This window comes from Bubalus bubalis, chromosome 3 (genome assembly GCF_019923935.1).
Source record: "Bubalus bubalis isolate 160015118507 breed Murrah chromosome 3, NDDB_SH_1, whole genome shotgun sequence".
Classification (NCBI taxonomy): domain Eukaryota; kingdom Metazoa; phylum Chordata; class Mammalia; order Artiodactyla; family Bovidae; genus Bubalus; species Bubalus bubalis.
In genome coordinates this window covers 23,301,983-23,320,797 of record NC_059159.1, presented here as the reverse complement: position 1 = coordinate 23,320,797, position 18,815 = coordinate 23,301,983, and the positions used below count along the sequence as shown (strand labels likewise).

General features: G+C 37.4%; 1 protein-coding gene across 3 annotated transcripts in view; it reads right to left on the bottom strand.

Annotated features, from left to right (window-relative positions):
- The window catches only part of FBXL20 (F-box and leucine rich repeat protein 20), a 101,456-nt gene that overhangs the window by 16,089 nt on the left and 66,552 nt on the right, over window positions 1–18,815 (bottom strand). For 2 of the 3 annotated variants that reach the window (XM_006068547.4, XM_006068548.4), the window contains exons 3-6: window positions 9,825–9,879; window positions 7,090–7,164; window positions 5,830–5,924; window positions 5,286–5,354 (exon numbers count right to left, since the gene is read on the bottom strand). In XM_006068547.4, the coding sequence (XP_006068609.1) occupies window positions 5,286–5,354; window positions 5,830–5,924; window positions 7,090–7,164; window positions 9,825–9,879 (294 nt within the window). Of the gene's footprint in view, window positions 1–5,285; window positions 5,355–5,829; window positions 5,925–7,089; window positions 7,165–9,734; window positions 9,796–9,824; window positions 9,880–18,815 lie in introns of those variants that run through there. The other variant, XM_025280216.2, reaches the window with a different exon arrangement.

Below are 18,815 nucleotides of genomic sequence, written 5' to 3'. Positions count from 1 at the left end.
TGAGTGCAATTGTGTGGTAGTTTGAGCATTCTTTGGCACTGCCTCTCTTTGGGGCTGGAAATGAAAACTGACCTTTTCCAGTCCTGTGGTCACTGCTGAGTTTTCCAGATTTGCTGGCATATTGAGTGCAGCACTTTCACAGCATCATCTTCTGGGATTTGAAATAGCTCAACTGGAATCCCATCACTTCCACTAGCTTTGTTCGTAGTGATGCCTCCTAAGGCCCACCTGACTTCACATTCCAGGATGTCTGGCTCTAGGTGAGTGATCATATCATCGTGATTATCTGGGTCATGAAGATCTTTTTTGTATAGTTCTTCTGTGTATTCTTGCCACCTCTTCTTAGTATCTTCTGCTTTCTCTATATATTCTTGATATATAATTTAATGGTTTTCAGTGTAGAAATCTGGTATTTCTTATTCTCAGTAGGTTTTTCATGGAAGCTTTTGATCATATTAAGGAAACTCCTTTCTATTCTTTGTTGTTTTTTTTCTGGTGGTGCCACTCAACTTGCAGGATCTTAGTTCCCCAATGAGGGAATGAACCTGCGCCCCAGCAGTGAAAGTACTGAGTCCTAACCATTTGAACCACCAGGAGATTCCCTGCTGAAAACTTTTATCATAAATGAGTGTAAAGAGTTTGTTATCTGCTTTTACTGCATCTAATGAAACATTAGTTAGTTCTACTATTGCATAGCAAATTACCTTAAAACTGAGCAGCTTAAAATAATGATTATTTATTATCTCAGTTTTCATGAGTCAGTAATATACGTGCACAGGCAGCACAGCAGGGTGACTTGGACTCAGGATCTCTCACAAGGCTACCATCAAGGTATACTAGCCACAGCTGGAATCATCTCAAAGGTAGCTCGATACTGATTCCCTTCCAAACTCATTTAGGTTAAGTGGAGGTTGGCAGACTTAAGATGACCCAATTCCAAGCTTCCCCATTTGGTTTTTGATAGAATTCAAGTTCTTGCTGGCTGATGGCCAGAGACCTCAGTTTCTTGCCACATGGGCCTCTCCACAGAGCTACTCACAAGAGGGCAGAATGCTTCCAGAGCTGGAGAAGAAAGTAGAGCAAGATAGAAGACACAGTCTTTTTGGAACCTAATCTCCAAAGTGATACCCAATCTCTTTTGCAGTACTCTATTGTTAGAAAATGAGACACTATGTCCCGTGTACACTCAAGGGGAGAAGATTACACAAAAGTGCAAACAGGAAGAGGCAGTGATTATTTGGGGACCAGTTTAGAAGCTGCCCATCACAATGAAAATGATCCTGTGGTTTTTGTCCTTTTAAATCTCAGCAGCTGCTTATTTTTGTATGTCCAGGAAGTCAAGAATGGTTTTGGCATTTTTAAATGGTTGAAAGAAAGTCAAAAGAAGATACTATTTTGTGACATGTGACATTAAACTATGTCTCAGCAACATGCGATAAAGTTTTGTTGGAGCAGAGCCATGTTCATTTGTTAATGTACTATCTGTGGCCACTTTGTAAAACACTGGCAGAGTTGACACTGACAGAGACTACAAGGCCAACAAAGCCTAAAATATTTCCTTATCCAGCCCTATACAGAAAAGTTTGTTGTTCTCTGCTTTATTCTAATTATTATGGAAAATTACATTAATTGATTTTCAGATGTTAAACCACACGTATTTCTGGGATAAATCCCACTTAGATAAGACCCAACCCTTTTATATGTTGCTGGATTCAGTTTGCTAATATTTTGTTAAGTATTTCTCCATCTGTGTCTGAGGAATATAGTAGACTTCCTTTTACTGTGATGTTTTTGCTTGGCTTTGGTATTAGAAAAATACTGGCCACATAGGACAAGTTATGAATTATTTCCTCTTATACTTTATGAGTGAGTTTGAGTATTAGTATTCTTCCTTCTTTTGATGGACTCACCAGTGAAGTCATATGGGCCTGCGCTTTTTTTTTTTTTTGGGACAATTTTGAATTATTGTATTTACTTCTATAGATTTATTCAGACTGTTAATCTGTACCTTCCCAGGAGTTGGTCCATCTCACCTAGGTTGTCTGATTAAATTTATTTATATTACCTGACAAACATTTCATCTTATCTGCTTTTGACAATTTGAGTCTACCCTCTTATTTTCTTAGTCTAGGTTTATCAATTAAAAAAACTTTTTTCAATGATTATTTATTTTGTTACTGTTTTTGTTTCCTGTTTCACTGATATCCATTCTAATCTTTATTTTTTCCTTCTGCTTGCTTTGGGCTTTGCTCTTCTTTTTGCTAAGTTTTAAAAAACTTTATGTATTTATTTTTGGCTGTGATGGGTCTTTGTTGCTGCACGTGGGCTTCCTTTAACTGGGCAAGCAGGGGCTACTCTTCGCTGTGGTGTGCCGGCTTCTCACTGCTGTGGTGTCCCTTGTGGAGTATGGGCTCTAGCGTGAGCAGGCTTCAGTAGTCGCAGCGCACGGGCTTAGTTGGTCTGCGGTAGGTGGAATCTTCACGGACCAGGGATCAAACCCTCATCCCTTGCATTGGCAGGCAGATTCTTAACCAGTGGATCACCAGGGAAGTCCTTTTCTAATTTCTCAATGTTGAAGGCTGTTACTGATAAGAGCTTTCTCTCTTTCCTCTTTTGTGACACAGGATTGCAGAGCTGTATTACTATCTTGGCCACATCACATTAATGTTGGTAGCTTTTTATTTTCATTCAGTTCAAAATTACATAGAAGCATGATGCTGAATTTCCAAAGATTCTGTTGAGAATCTCTAGTTTAATTTTCTAGTTCTGGTCAAAGAATATATTTTGAATGATTTTAATCTTCTTAAATTAAGACTTATTTAGTAGCCCAATCTCTGCTCTATCCTAGAGAATGTTCCAAGTATGTATCTAAAGAACGTTGATTCTGTAATCATTGGGTGGATTGTTCTATCTGCACAGTATGCATTTTTCCATCTGTTTACTTTCAACCTATTTGTGTATTTCAACCTAAAGCTGTCTCTTACAGACAGCACAAGCTGGGTCTTGTTTTTTAATCCATACTGACAATTTGTCTTCTGGGTGAAGTGTTCAGTCTGTCCACATTTAATAAAAATTGTTGGTTTTTTAATCTTTTTTTTTTTTTTTTTTTTTTGTGGAGGGGTGGAAATATGCTGCATGGCATGTAGAATCTCAGCTCCCTGACCAGGGATGCCATCAGCAACCCCTGCATTGAAAGCATGGAGTCTTAGTCACTGGACAACCAAGGAAGTCCCAGTAAAATTATTGCATTTTCTCTCCCATTCTTTTTCTGTTTGTTTCATGCTTTCCTTAAGTTTGTTTTTCTGTCTCTCCTTTACTGTTTTCTTGTATCAGGTGTACTGTTTCAATTCCTCTGTTGATTTTTTTACCTTTTCCCTGAGTTATTTTCTTATAGTTTGCTCATAGAATACAATATGTATCTTAATTTACCACAATGTATTTCAGAACAGTAACTTAATTCTCACAAAAACATAAGCATTTTACTCCAATACGTAATGGTTCTCTTCTCTCTTTGTGCTATTATTTTCGCATGTTCTAACATATTTTATATATTACTCCTATAAATATCATAGACCTATCAATACTGTTGCTGTTCAGTTGCTCAGTCATGTCTGACTCTTTGTGACCCCATGAACTGCAGCATGTCAGGCTTACCTGTCATTCACCGTCTCCCAGAGCTTGCTCAAACTCATGTTCATTGAGTTGGTGATACCATCCAACCATCTCATCCTCTGTCGTCCCCTTCTCCTCCTGCCTTCAATCTTTCCCAGCATCAGGGTCTTTTCTAATGAGTCAGCTCTTCACATCAGGTGGCCAAAGTACTGGAGCTTCAACTTCAGCATCAGTCCTTCCAATGAATATTCAGGACTGATTTTCTTTAGGATTGACAGGTTTGACCTCCTTGCAGTCCAAGGGACTCTCAAGAGTCTTCTCCAACACCACAGTTCAAAAGCATCAATTCTTGGGTGCTCAGCCTTCTTTATGGTTGCCTTATTTAAGTTCTGGCAATTCTTCTTCAGTTCAGTTTCCCAGCAATTGTTCTTTCCGTTTTGGTTTTTCTTTGCCCAGCTTTGTGGGGTCTCAATATGTGCATATATAGTTTACTATTCAGCCAAATTTATGAAGATTTCTGTAGTCTTTTTTTGAGTAGCTTCCCTCTTTCCAGACACCTATTTGGTCATCCTGGTCTCCCAGAACTTTGATCTTTCTCTTCAAATCAGACAGAACTTTGTGCCCTGCTTGCATTCCTTCTTCTGTACCATTATCTCAAAAATGCCACCAAGCAGAAAGCCACGACAATCATAAGGCTCACCTCATTTGTTTCTCAGTTCTGCTCTGCATGTTGTCCAACATTTCAGACTGCTTGCTTTCTATGTTTTGTACAGTTTTAGAGCTGTTTATAGCAGGAGGGCAGTGACTGTTGTTATCAGAAACAGAGGTCTCCACTCTTGATTTTTAAAGTCTGTATCTTTTTTCTTTTAAACTATATTTAATATACTGCTAAAGTCACTAGAACATGCAAAATTCTGAACATTAACCTGTGGTTGATGATTTTAAGATATTTAGATTTATGAATTTAATGTGTTTATGTTAAAAGCTTTTGTTTTTCAGAAATGCTTATTTTAGTAATGCATGTTGGGACTTCCCTGGTGGAGCAGTAGATAAGAATCCTCCTGCCAATGCGGAGGACACGAGTTCCATCCCTGGCCTGAGAAGATCCCACATGTTGCAGAGCTACTAAACTCGTGTGCCACAACCAGTGAGCCTTCACTCCAGAGCCCTCAAGCCTGCATGCTGCAACTACTGAAGCCCGTGCCCAGAGCCTGTGCTCTGCAACGAGAGGCCACCACAATGAGAAATCCCCACACCATAACAAAGAGTATCCCCCACTTGCCACAACTAGAGAAAGGCTGCTCAAAAGCGACGAAGACTCAGTGTAAAAAAAGAAATGCATATTTACACTGTTAAGGAATTTTTCACAAAAAGATAAAATGAATAAGATAAAAGAGTGGGGGTATAGAGAAAACAAAACTAGCAATATTACTAAGTAATATCAAGTAACTTAAATTTTATTTTAAATTTTGAGGCAGAATTTGAGCCAAATTCCAAAATAAGCTTTTTGTTCCATTTCTAACTTCTAAAGTCGCTTTCTCTTTCTTGAAACATCATTTCTCTATGAAACCAAAATGAAATTTACTAAATATATTTAGCAGCCTGCGTTAAAAGCTAGTACAGGCAGGACATAATGGGCTATGACTTACCCTTCTAAAATATAAAATACTTACGCATCTGTAGTCTTTGTACACCCATTGAGATTCAGCACTTCAATGTTCCTACAGTTTTGTGCAAAGGTTCTTTACAGGAAAGAACAAAGTAAAGAGTCTGAGGCAAAATGTGCACAATTCTCAGCATTAAAAAAATAATAGAAGATACAAAACGGCAAACCTGGATATTAGTACAAAAAGTCATTAAGTTACGAATAAATTAATTTTCAACCATAAACTTTTAAACATCAATCTTTTTGTCAACCAAAGTTAAAATTATCCAAGCTTGAATTACACAAACAAACTTTACTCAAGGCTCCAAATGAACCATTTATAATAAGGGGAAGCTGGTTTTTGGGGGGGAGCATATGTTCTTGTTTTATTCCCAAAACCATACATCCCACTACTGGATATTGGTATGATAAGCAATGAATGTGTATCTGGGTTCAGAACAGCTTAAGAATATGAAAACTATCCCAGCGTTTTCTGGGTGAGATGCTGCTGTGTCTCATGTTGTTCTTTACTTCAATCAGTAAGATCAGTTAATGGGTAGTTATGTTTTTACCTTAAAGCATTGTCTCCTACTCCAAGACACCCACGAAGACTTAACTTTCGTAAAAAGCCCCCACACCTTTTTGAAATATTCTCCACTACCCGGCCCTGTAAAAAAGAGAAGATAGGTATACAAAAAGATAAGCCACCACATCTTGAAAAGAACATATTCTCATTATTAAAATGCTTCTAACTCGTTTAAACAACCTAATTAAATCAAATCAGCTTTCTTAGTCTATATAAAATATGCCTAAACTCTACATTGTTATTTATTTTGTTCATCTTTAAGATACTTTGTATTTGAGGAAATGGTGCTCTGTAGTTCTCTTATGTCACTGTATTATTGTTTCGGTACATTTACTATAGCACTCTAAATACAGCAGAGATTCAATGAACACTTAACAAAAGCTTGCTGAATGATTTTGTGGGTTATGTTGCTTTACACATTTACATCCATGAAAATAAAGAGAATTGGGAAAAACAAAAATCCACCATGTTGATGATACTTTCTGAAGATAATGGAAAGTTCATGTAAGGTTTCTTAAACTTCTTACATGAATCCTCAAGACAACTAAGCTCCATTAGTATGCTAAAAACAAAAACAAAAACCCAACCCAGTTGAAAAAAATCTAAACCTAAATCTTTCTTAATCCTTGTAACACAGTGAGGAAGCTATGATTTGCACTCTCCAGATGAGAGAACCAAGGACCACAGAGTTAAAATTCAGGTTAAAATAATATAAGCTTAAGCCATTCTCCATTTGAGAAAACAGGCAATACTAAGGCTGAAATATGAGGGAGAAATGAGAAGGGAAAAAAAAAATCTCTCCACAGCAAAAGTAATCCAATACATTTTTCTGGAGAATGAAAGAAAAACTTATCTGTAGGCTCTCCTAGAACCCAAAATGCTCATCAAGAAGAATTTATGCAAATATTATGCCTCAGTAAGTTCTTAACTCCACTTATTTTTCCATAAACGGATATAAAAAGGCTTCCTAAAAAGAGCAAACACAGGTCCATATTTCTACAACAAAAATAAAAACAAAAACTTAGTAATAAATAATTTACTATTATTTCAGTAAAATAATTTTGCTTATTCTCAAAAGCTGATCAAGTTCTTGGGGAACACTGCAGGCTCTCATGAAATTCGGATGCACTGAAATGAATGGTTTCTCTCTCCAGGGAAAGGAGATTTATATAGCTGAGGCTAATTCGTTCCATGCTGTAATTACATTCTAACAAGAGAAATGGGGCCACACACCACATAATTATACCTCAATATCCCTCTGGAAATCAAACAGGTCAATTCGCTGCCAGTTACTGCCATCCAAAGCTAGAACATTCCAGGCCTGTTTTGAAGAAAAAGACACAAAATGAGCAGAAGCTGAAATGAAGGGAAAAAGCCAGCCAAGTCCAAGTTCAAAAATCAACCTAATGATTGAAATTGTCCAAAAAAATGTCTCAGCACACCCATCATTAACTCCCAAAAGGTGAGTCTCATTTCTGATTCATGTTTTATTCTCTAAGTAGATTATCTCATAAATGAGTGGGTACAGAAATTAGCAGCTGTGAAAGATCTTACATTAGGGGGCTGGGGAAAGGACAGGTTGTAATAAGTACCACAGTCAGAGACTGTTTTCTAACTGGAATTTCTCATTTCAAAATGAGACGATCCAACTGGTGAAAAGCAAGTCTGTTACTCTAGGAACAAGGTGAGGAAGAAACCAAAAAAAGAAGATGGACTCTGAATGTACTGTTTTCAATACATATACCATGTTTGATAAAAATATCCTAATCCATAGCATCACTTGTTTGGATCTGAAACTGTGATCTGGGATTTACAAAAGACACTATCATTTCTCTGTATATGTGACAGAGACTTTAATGCTTTCCTCATTACCAATTAGCTCACTCAGGCATGTTTTCCAATTGGTTATCTTTCCTTTCAACTCAGTTCAATGGTAATACATTTCTTTAATTAGCTAAAGAGAGGCAAGAAAGCTTTTCAACTTTTCAGGATAAGGTGAAAAATGACTCCACAGTGTTAACTTGCTATGGATCATTCTGCATTGTATTTTAATCAGAAAGCCTTTAAAAGTTTTCCTTATTAAATTTAAAGTGTATGCAAAGTCTTAATCCTGTTAATTCATAAACTGAGAATATCATCTCCTTTTACAACAATTCAAAACACAGATTCGAAACACTAAAATTGTAAAAAGGAAACTGCAGGCACACTTTTAAGTCCCAGGAAACTGTCATACAACCAGCAAGACATATGCCAGGGGTACAGGAGAAAATAAAGTCATTATTCTAGAAATGTTTAAGGTTCTCTTAGGATTTCAATGTTACGTCTCATTTTGTGGCTTCATATTTTTCTAATTTTTTTTTCCTCCTTTTTTCTTTTAAAACATTTTATTTATCTTTCATTAGCTGTGCCGGGTGTTCATTGCTGTGTGGGCTTTTCCCTAGTTGCTGCAAGCGGGGGCTACTTTTAAGTTGCAGTGTGCGGGCTTCTCATCGTGGTGGCTTCTCCTGTTGCTGAGTACAGGCTCCAGGGCATACAGAATTCAACAGTTGTGCTTCCCGGGCTCCAGAGCACAGGCTCAGCAGTTGTGGTGCACAGGCTTAGTTGTTCTGTGGCATGTGGGATCTTCCTGGATCAGGGATCAAACCCATGTCTCCTGCACTGGCAGGCGGATTCTTTATCACTGATCCACGAGGGACGCCCCCAATGGGTTCTTAAATGGCTCCATGGAAGACAAGAACTTGTAAAGATCATGTGTTCACTAGATTCATAGGCTAAATATACCTCTGGTTTGGCTGGATATTTCTCATTTCCTCACACTACTTTTTCCAGCAAGCAGGAAACATGCTAAACTGAGACTAAAATTAGGAATGACAGGTTTCTCTCCAGAGTTTTTTTTTAAAGCACATTAACAAAATACTTCAAGTGCGGAGAGTAACAGGCTAACTACTTATGAACCAACTGTACAGATTTAACAAAGACTGGCATTGTGCTTCCTTTTAAGTTAAAGCACATTAAGAAGGAAGAAGAACCTGAACATGAAAACGACAACTAAAACTCACTCAAATCAACACTCTTGAGATGAGACTCTGCTACTGAACAGGTTTAGACACCAGTATGGGCATTTTGTTTCTCAGTGATGACCTCAGCTTCAAATGTAGACAGAAAAGAAACCCCAACTCATTTGTACCAGCTATGACTACAGTAACGACTCAGGCACCAGGAACAGAAATGTCATGAATAGAAATAATCAAAACATGACCGCCTGTTTCCTAAACAGCTGATACAGTTTCAGTATGGCTTTTAGGATGTAGAAATTATATTAAAGTTAGCAAGATAACGTGAATTTTCTATATGCTAAGTTTAGTGCTTTTTTTTTTTTTCATGAGGAAATCGGTGTTGGAAACTTGAAGGAAAACCTGTCTTTACAAAGATAAATACTCTGATATAACCAACCATATTACATATTCAGCACCTACAACTATACCTGGCACATAGTAGGTTCTCAGTAAATATTTGTTGAACAATCAAAAAGCCATTGTCTATTTTATAAAAAGGTGGTAAATATATGTATTCACTCATTTTATTAATTATTATATATCTATATTACAAAAGAGACTAGGAATGGTTCATAATGTAATTTTCCCACAACAGAGATTCTATTCTTAGTATTAGCGGCAACAATAGGATTATGATATTTGGCTGTTTTGTCACAGTAATGTCAGTTGTCAAAAGTTTGTAAGTAAGAGTAATGCAGAAACTGACTTTGAGAAAGGAATTTGGTTTGTGCTATAATTTCTTAAAAATTAAATTCTAGTTATAACCTTTTGAGAAAAAAATACCAGGAGATGCCATGGGTGCAACAACATCCTTGGAAACATAACACACAACTACCATCTGAAGTAAATGGTTCGTCCGCTACAGAAGCTGATTATCATTAATGTCAGCAAGGAATCCTCTTCTAATCATGTCAGCCACTCTTACCCTGGAGACCTGAGCACAGCGACACAAGGTAACAACATCCAGAAAAGAAAATATCCTAAAAAGAGATGGAGAAAAACTTTACTATACATTATATGACAAAGGAGTTTCTCTTGATTTTTGCCTATAAATAATTGGCTGTTAACACATGCAGGAAAAGACAGAAGTCCTTTAAATAATCACACAAAAAGCTGAAGCAATTTATACTACCCATATAAAACATACGGGGAAAAAGTCATCTTTTACCTGATAATGTTATGTGTAAGTACAAGTTCAATCATTCACATCAAGGGATGATAAAATATTTCCAATACATTTTTTTAAAGTAAAAAATCCACACTATGATTATCAAAAGAAAGAGGCTAGGGGAGGGTTATCTTTATAAAGAATTTTACAGTTATGAAGGGAAAAAAATAAAATATTGGCAACACCTAAAAACTAGCAACTATAAAATGTTAAATTTCTATGTATTTAATTCCAATTTGGGAAATTGTAAAACTCATTTAACACATCAATGTCAGGAAACACCACCTAAATTTTTTCTTAGACAGTTTAGTAGTATTGTAGAGACTGTCTTAGAGAGTTTAATATTATTGAAGCATTACTTGAAATAATTAACTTGCCTAAAGAACGATAACTCTCTATACCATAAGCCACCCATAAAAACAGGTCAGAGCATTCTGGCAATAAAGTGAATGGGTCACTTGAGCTTCAAGGTCTCCTTACTCATGAATACCTTTAAAGGGCATTTTGATCTCAATAACAAGCGAAGCTCTTCTGCACGTGGCAAAAGGTACAATATAGCATGTACTTTATAACCTGCGGCGGATTCATTTTGATATATGGCAAAACCAATACAATATTGTAAAGTTAAAAAATAAAATAAAATAAAAATAAATAAAGATGATATTCCTTGAAATAGCTGGAGATACTGGAGTGTTACAAAATGGAAGTCAAGAAGCATCTATCTGGAGATGAAGGCTACACTTTCTATTCCAAGTTACTGTAACAGAACAAACTATTTGGTGATTAGAGGCTGTCAATCACATTTTAGAACTTGGAATAAACTGAGTTAATAATTACATCAGACAGAAAAGTTATGTATATTCTGTAAATAAAGTTTTTTAAAACTATTTTTAAGTTTAGGTAATATACATAACATGAAACTTACCAGTTAACCACTTTTAAATGTACAGTTCAATGGTATGAAGTATATTCACACTGCTGCACAACCACCACCACCACCAGCCATCTCAACAACTTTCTCATTTTCCCAAACTGAAACTCTATACACAGTGAACAGTGACTCCTCACTTCCCTTTCCCCAGCTCCTGACAACCACCACTCTGCTTTGTTTCTCTATGAATTTAACTACTCCACATACTTCATATGAGTGGAATCATATAGTATCTGCCTTTTTGTTACAGGCTTCTTATTTCATGTCTTCAAGGTTCACCCATGCTGTTGAACGTATCTGAACTACCTTTTTAAAAGCTGAATAATATTCCAATGTATACATATACCATATTTTCTACATCTGTCCATAGATGGAAAGTGAACACCTTTCTTGATCCCTTGAGGTGACCCTGCTACAACCCTGATGGCTCTCTTTAATAAAATAAAATTTCCATATTTTTAAATACTGATTACAAACTCCATTCCCAAATAAATACATACACTATGAATCTAGGTACCTCAATTCCTAAAACAGTAAGTTTACCTAATGCAACAAACCTTCCTACAGTGCTTAATGCTGCTGCTTTTCACTGTCATCCACTATATACTATCGTTTTTGTGGAACTTCCTCAAGATCCCATTTCTGCCAAATCACCAGTAATCCCTAAGTAATTTGCATAAATATAATGTTACACATGGCAGGGACACAGGAGAGAAATTTTAGATAATGGATCCTCGTTAGACTAGGTTTAGTAACCTTTCAACAGAAAGGTTCTCCACAAAATAAAGCATAATAGACAGACATGAAACCTCAGGTTAGAGGTCAAATGTAGATCTAGGAGACTCTCTGAAGCACATATCCCAACAATCATAATTCCATTCTTAGAAAGTACTATCTGGGGTTCTAATGTCAAAATTCCCTTGAGTTGGCTTTTCACCTGGGTTTGACATTATGCTACATTAAAGAGAGAAAGAAGACAAATACAGTCTCTGTGCCCCTCTATGGCAATACTAGTTTGGACTTTCCAGTCCTGATTTTGACTCCTAGTAAGACAGATATGATAAGCTTCTGTGCTTGAAAGTGAAAGTCGCTCAGTCATCTCCGACTCTTTGTGACCCCATGGAATTCTCAGGCCAGAATACTGGAGTGGGTAGCCTTTCCCTTCTCTAGGGGATCTTCCCAACCCAGGGATCGAACCCAGGTCTCCTACATTGCAGGCAGATTCTTTACCAACTGAGCTATCAGGGAAGCCTAAGATGGAGTGATAAGCCTCTGTGCTTAAACCCCTTCAACCACCCCGCAGTCTGTCTAAATGTCTGCTATTATTTAGTAACTTCTGACTTCTACTTATCCTAGGAGATAAGGAGAGACAATTACCTTTAGAAACCCAAATATATGGACTGATGGGATAAGCTGCTAGAGTTTCAGTTACAGAGACTGGGTGCTGGAGGAGGGGAGAGGCCAGTTGGTGAGGATGGTGAAGAGGAGGTTCACAGAGAGCATTTATCCTTCTAAATATGGTTAACATTAATTTAAACTAAAAAAATCACTATAATTTTAAGTATGCATTTGTAGGATAAGTCAAGGTGAAACAATACTGCTATTTTTATATGACAGGCAAGAACAGTAAAACTACATTATACTGCTTTTCATCATCTTCAGGCTTGGTACTTTACACTGCAACCCTTTACACAATTCCTTCTTGAGGATACCTATTAGCCGTAATCAGAATGGTTATGATCAAAGAGATAAGAAAACTGAGGGCGAATGAAAGGTCTGTTACTATTGAAGCATTCTGCTTGACTGGTTCAATAACAGTCTTTCCCCATCTTTTATCAAGAGATTGTTGAAAAACTGGCCTAGCTTTAGGCCACCCAAATTTAGGTAAAGTAGGCCTCATCTTCCCCATTCAAGCAAAAAGACTTTGGCTAGGTTTCTGAAATATAATGCGGAGATGTTAGGGTCTAATTATAAGTAGATGTTATTGCCATATGAAAAAAAAAAGATGTGCATGGTCCTATAGAAGGTAGAATTTCTGAGTGCGGAGCCCAGATATCTGCAGAAAAAAACAATTTCTCCAGGTGATTCTTATGAATATTATATAAAGGTGATAATTTATGATTTTCAAAAACATTTATAAAAGATGTGCAATTCAGATATTTTTAAAGCAAACTGCAGACAACTACACCTTCATGTTTTTAACCCCTTGATCATGGACTGAAATACACCAGGGTAGAGAGATGACAACAGTGAATAACAGCAAAGCCTTTTCATTAATTTACAAATTCAAATCTCTAGATGAAGAGGAATTTTTTTGGTTAATCCACATCCACTAACAAAAAATAAATGTCAAAGATGGCATCTGCCTGAGTTTGAGATCTAATACTCAAAAGAAGTCAAAGTCAAGAATCATTCTTCAGTCAGAACTCGTTTTTAAGATTCAAAAAGAAGGATGGGGTTGGGGCAGAAAGGAAGGACAGATCTCCTGTTGGACAGATCTATCTGGTCTCTGATCATGTTTTTTTTATAAACTCAGAAATAAACAAAATTCGGTTCTACTTCTGGTCATGGCTGAGTAAGTTTCCACTGGACTAACTTTCTAGATACAACATCAAATTGTGAACGTAAAAACAACCATCTGAAGGCAACAGAGATGAACAAATGCAGGCAGTTATTAAAGGGGAAAAGGGAACAACAAGCGACTCTGCAGGTGTTTTGTTTTTTTCATGGGTTTTATTCTGAGGACAGGTTGTACTTGGGGCTCTTAGAACTTGAATAGAAACCTGTGAAGGGGAATCAAGAGCAGAGTCTGAAGCAACCATAGGCAAGAGGAAGTGAGTGGAGAAAGAAAGTTAGAATGATGTGAGGGAGCACAAATTCCGTCCAAACCCCCAAGAGACCTGACTACTATGTGTGGTGGAAACACTCCAAGCTGCTAAATTTAGAAGAACTGAACTTGCATTTCAGGGGCCACCCACAACATGGGACACAAAGTTTGTAGGCTGGGGACAGCCAAGTTACCTATCTGCTAAAAATAAACAAATGAATACATTCAGTAAAACTCCAAACTGAATACACAGAGATGAATAAAATGAACTAAAATATTTTAAATGAATAATGTAAAAAAAAGAGAACCAAGGTAACTTTTGAACTCTGTATTTTCTGTATATCACCAGGAAAAAGACCAAAAACAAACGAACTCATACCGAAAAACTATAAATAATGAACTCTAATTAGATTCCTCAGAGTGTAATGGGTTATTTCATGTGCAATCTAAGATTGAGTATATAAGTAATTATATTGTAGACAGAGTCATATTTCTCCCTTAGAGAAGAAGAGTTGTATTACACCCATAAATAGGGAAAGGAGAGCTAAAATGAGCCTTAAGGTATTAGACTAGGATTGGAGGTGTTAGTATAAACTGGTTATGTAAGAGAATTGTCATGTTTAATTTATCTGTTCATCTATATATAGATACAGATATAAAATTGCATAAAGATGTGTTCATGCACTACCCACCTCCAAACATGTATTTCTTAGCTCCATCTGATGAGAAGATCTACAAGCAATGATGTCCAGTAGCAATAAACATAGGTAGGGTAGAGATCTTAGTTTCTAAATACCATTCTCCACTCAAAATCATCCCTGAGCTCCTTGCAAAAATGTCTGATTCCAGGACTGGGTCAGGAAAAGTACAAGAAGATCCTAGAGTATCTTGTGCCAAAAAACAAGGATATATTCAAAGAATGACGGGACATATTCAAAGAACATAGAATATAACCATAAGGACTCCCACTGGCTAAATTTGAAACATTCTGAGCAGAAAACAAATGGGATTACCACACACGGAATAAAATAGGAATTCATGAGTATATATTGATGTTACTAAAGAAAGGAAAAAATGGGATAGAAGGGAAAACTCTTCTTTAGAGAATTCCAACTAGTAAAATGTATAAGTAAAGATGGAATTAGAGAATCACCATTTGGTAACCACAACAGTAATAACTGTTTCAAGGAAGAAATAAAAACTTTAACTGACTGAGTTAAAGTTTGATGAGAAACAAGATATTCACACAGTCTCAAAGTATTTCACCACAGGACACTTACTAATGATAAGGGGGAAAATGGTAACATTACAGTGGAGAAATCTGGCAGATACCACCTTAACCTGATGATCAAAGTTAACATCAACAGTAATAGGGCAAACAGACATCTTATGCTTATGATATGAACAATGAGGGAGCCTCCCAGGTGGTGCTAGTGGTAAAGAACCCACCTGCCAATGCAGGAGACATAAGAGATGTGGGCTCGATCCCTGGGCCAGGAAGATCCCCTGGAGGAGGGCAGGGCAATGCACTTCAGCATTCTTGCCTGGAGAATCCCATGGACAGAGGAGCCTGGCGGGCTGCAGTCCATAGGGTCACAAAGAGTCGGCCATGACTGAAGTGATTAGCACGGCACAGCACATGAACAATGAGAAGAATACTACCTAGCTTCTGCGGTATTCCTACAAAACTGTGCCAACTGAATTTACTCATGAAGGACATTCTGTAAAGAATCTTCAAAACTGCCAATGGCTACAAAAGACAAAGAAAGACTGAAGGCCTCTTCAAAATTAAAACCAGCTGAAGAGAAGTGACAAGTAAATGCAACCTGTGATCTTGGACTGCAACTTGAATCAGAAAGAAAAATATTTTTTCTTGCCTTGTGCTACAAAGAACACAAAGAACAGGATCATGCATAGGTTAACTGGTAAAATAGGGATAAGGTCTATAGACTACATAATAGTATCACATCAACGTGTATTTAGAAATTACAGTAATTTCAATTACTGTACTGTGTTTATCAATGAGAAAGTCTTTGATTTTAGAAAATTCACACTGAAGTCTTGGGTAAAAAGTATGGTTTGCAACTTAACCCAAATAGTTAAGAAAAAATAATGTAAGTACAGTCAAAGGTTAACATTTGAGGAATCCAAGTAAAAGTTTTATGGAATTTCTTTGAACTACTTCTGAATCTTTTCAGTAAATCTAAAATAATCCAAAAACACAAAGAGGAAAAAAAGAAGTAAAAAATATGTTAAAACTCAAAGGAGTTGCAAGAAGTAAAAATACAAACAATAACCACTGGCTTAGTATCAGCTATATACATCTAATTGGGTCATCTTGTATTTTGCAAGCTAACTCCTGCACCCAAGCCTTGAACAATAACACAATTAACACACAGAAAACACAAACTTAAGGAAACAAAGAGATAAAGATTATTGTCCAAATAATGTTTTCTTCTAGGGTTATATTCCTAGGATACTCATGCTCCTTTGTCCTCAAGATGGCCCCAATCTTGACAGAGTCATGATTTTAGGGCTATTAAAAACTGGCCCCACAATATCAAGCTGAGCCTGCTTGGAGTTCATGTACTAGGATGTGTAATGATAGGAAGACAAAAATGACTTGAAAAAAAATAGTATGTTCACACAGTCAAGTGGCTCTCAGTCTCAAAAGACAAACAGCTTTATGTCCACATACATAAATAACCTACACAAAGGCAATGTGCCTAATATGTATCTTATTAATAGTCCATCACTACCAAGATATCAGGGCTTCCCTCCTGGCTCAGCTGGTAAAGAATGTGCCTGCAATGTGAGAGACCTGGGTTTGATCCCTGGGTTGGGAAGATCCCCTGGAGAAGGGAACGGCTCCCCACTCCAGTATTTTAGCCTGGAGAATTCCATGGACTGTGTAGTCCATGGGGTCACAAAGAGTCGGACACGACTGAGCAACTTTCACCAAGACAACAAGGCAAGAGTGGAGAGTTGTTACTGGCTAAGAAAATGTGGAGCCAACCAAGAGCTGAAGTCTCTAAGAGAACTAAAATAAAACAGCCAATTCACTCCCCAAGAGTATTTTGTTACTGCTGTTGTAGTTCCTCCAGGCAATGGAGTGTTAGGCTTGGAAATATTAAAACAGCAAAATGGCAGGACCTCCCTGGTGGTCCAGTGGTTAGGACTTGCTTCCACTGCAGGGGGCAAAGGTTCCATCCCTGGTTGGAGAACTAAGATCCCGCATGCCACATGGCACAGCCAAAAAAAAAAGGGCAATTATGAAGAAACACGCAAACCAGGCAAGAGATGAAGTTTGAGACAGGCAGCATCCAATTTATTAACGGACTGTATATGCAAAGTTCGTGAATTCTCCAATATAAACAATATCACAAAGAAGAGTTTGTTTGCCAGGCAAGCCTTAGGGGGAAAAAGTCCTAAACTACAATACTATGTATTATGCAAAAGAGCCTGAGCTTCAAATCTTGTAGCATACCTGAATCAAAAACCCTTTGCCTCTGACCACAAAGAGGAAACAATAATCTCATCTGAAATGCTCTTCTTCTTTACTCTCCTGCAACATCCAGTTGATCACTACTTACCCCTTTATGACTCAGCTAAGGTCTCATTTCCTTGGAAGCATCTTCTGAACTCTCTAAGGTTGGCTGCAATGTCCTACACGTGAGCTTTGCTCTAGGCCAACCTCCACTATACCTTTATATTGATTATTTTCCTGTCAGTCTTTTCTACTACTCACTGAGTTTCCTGAGGACAAAAAGTCCCGTTTATTTCTATATCCAACATAATGATTGGTACACTGCATGTCTCCTACTATAGTAAGGTTTAAGGAAATTCCAACTATGTAATATTCCAGAAAATGCAAAACTATGGAGATCAAAAAATAAGTGGTTGCCTGGGATAAGACCCTGGTGCTAGGAAAGACTGAAGGCAGGAGGAGAAGGGAACGAGAGAGGACTAAATGGCTGGATGGCATCATCGACTCAATGAGTTTGAGCAAGCTCTGGGTGATGGTGAACGACAGGGAAGCCAGGCTGCAGTCCATGGAGTTGCAAAGAGTTGAATGCGACTGAGTGACTGAACAACAACAAGGGATGAAAAGTGAGAGAGATAAACAGGCAGAGCAGAAAGGATTTTGACAGCAGTAAAAACACTATGTATGATATTGTAATGATGGATATGTTATTACACATTTGTACAAACCCATAAAATCTATGGAGAAGGAAATGGCAATCCACTCCAGTACTCTTGCCTGGAAAATCCCAAGGACAGAGGAGCCTGGTAGGCTACAGTCCATGGGGTCGCAAAGAGTCAGACACGACTGAGCGACTTCACTTCACCTCATAAAATCTACAACACCAAGAGTGAACCTTAAGGTAAACTACAGACTTAAGATAATTATAAGGTGAAGAAAGTAGGGAAAACCACTAGACCATTCAGGTATGACCTAAATCAAATCCCTTATGATTATACAGTGCAAGTGAGAAATAGATTTAAGGGCCTAGATCTGATAGAGTGCCTGATGAACTATGGAATGAGGTTCATGACACTGTACAGGAGACAGGGATCAAGACCATCCCCATGGAAAAGAAATGCAAAAAAGCAAAATGGCTGTCTGGGGAGGGCTTACAAATAGCTGTGAAAAGAAGAGAAGTGAAAAGCAAAGGAGAAAAGGAAAGATATAAGCATCTAAATGCAGAGTTCCAAAGAAAAGCAAGAAGAAATAAGAAAGCCTTCCTCAGCAATCAATGCAAAGAAATAGAGGAAAACAACAGAATGGGAAAGACTAGAGATCTCTTGAAGAAAATTAGAGATACCAAGGGAACATTTCATGCAAAGATGGGCTCAAAATGGTATAGACCTAACAGAAGCAGAAGATATTAAGAAGCGGTGGCAAGAATACACAGAAGAACTATACAAAAAAGATCTTCACGACCCAGATAATCACAATGGTGTGATCACTGACCTAGAGCCAGACATC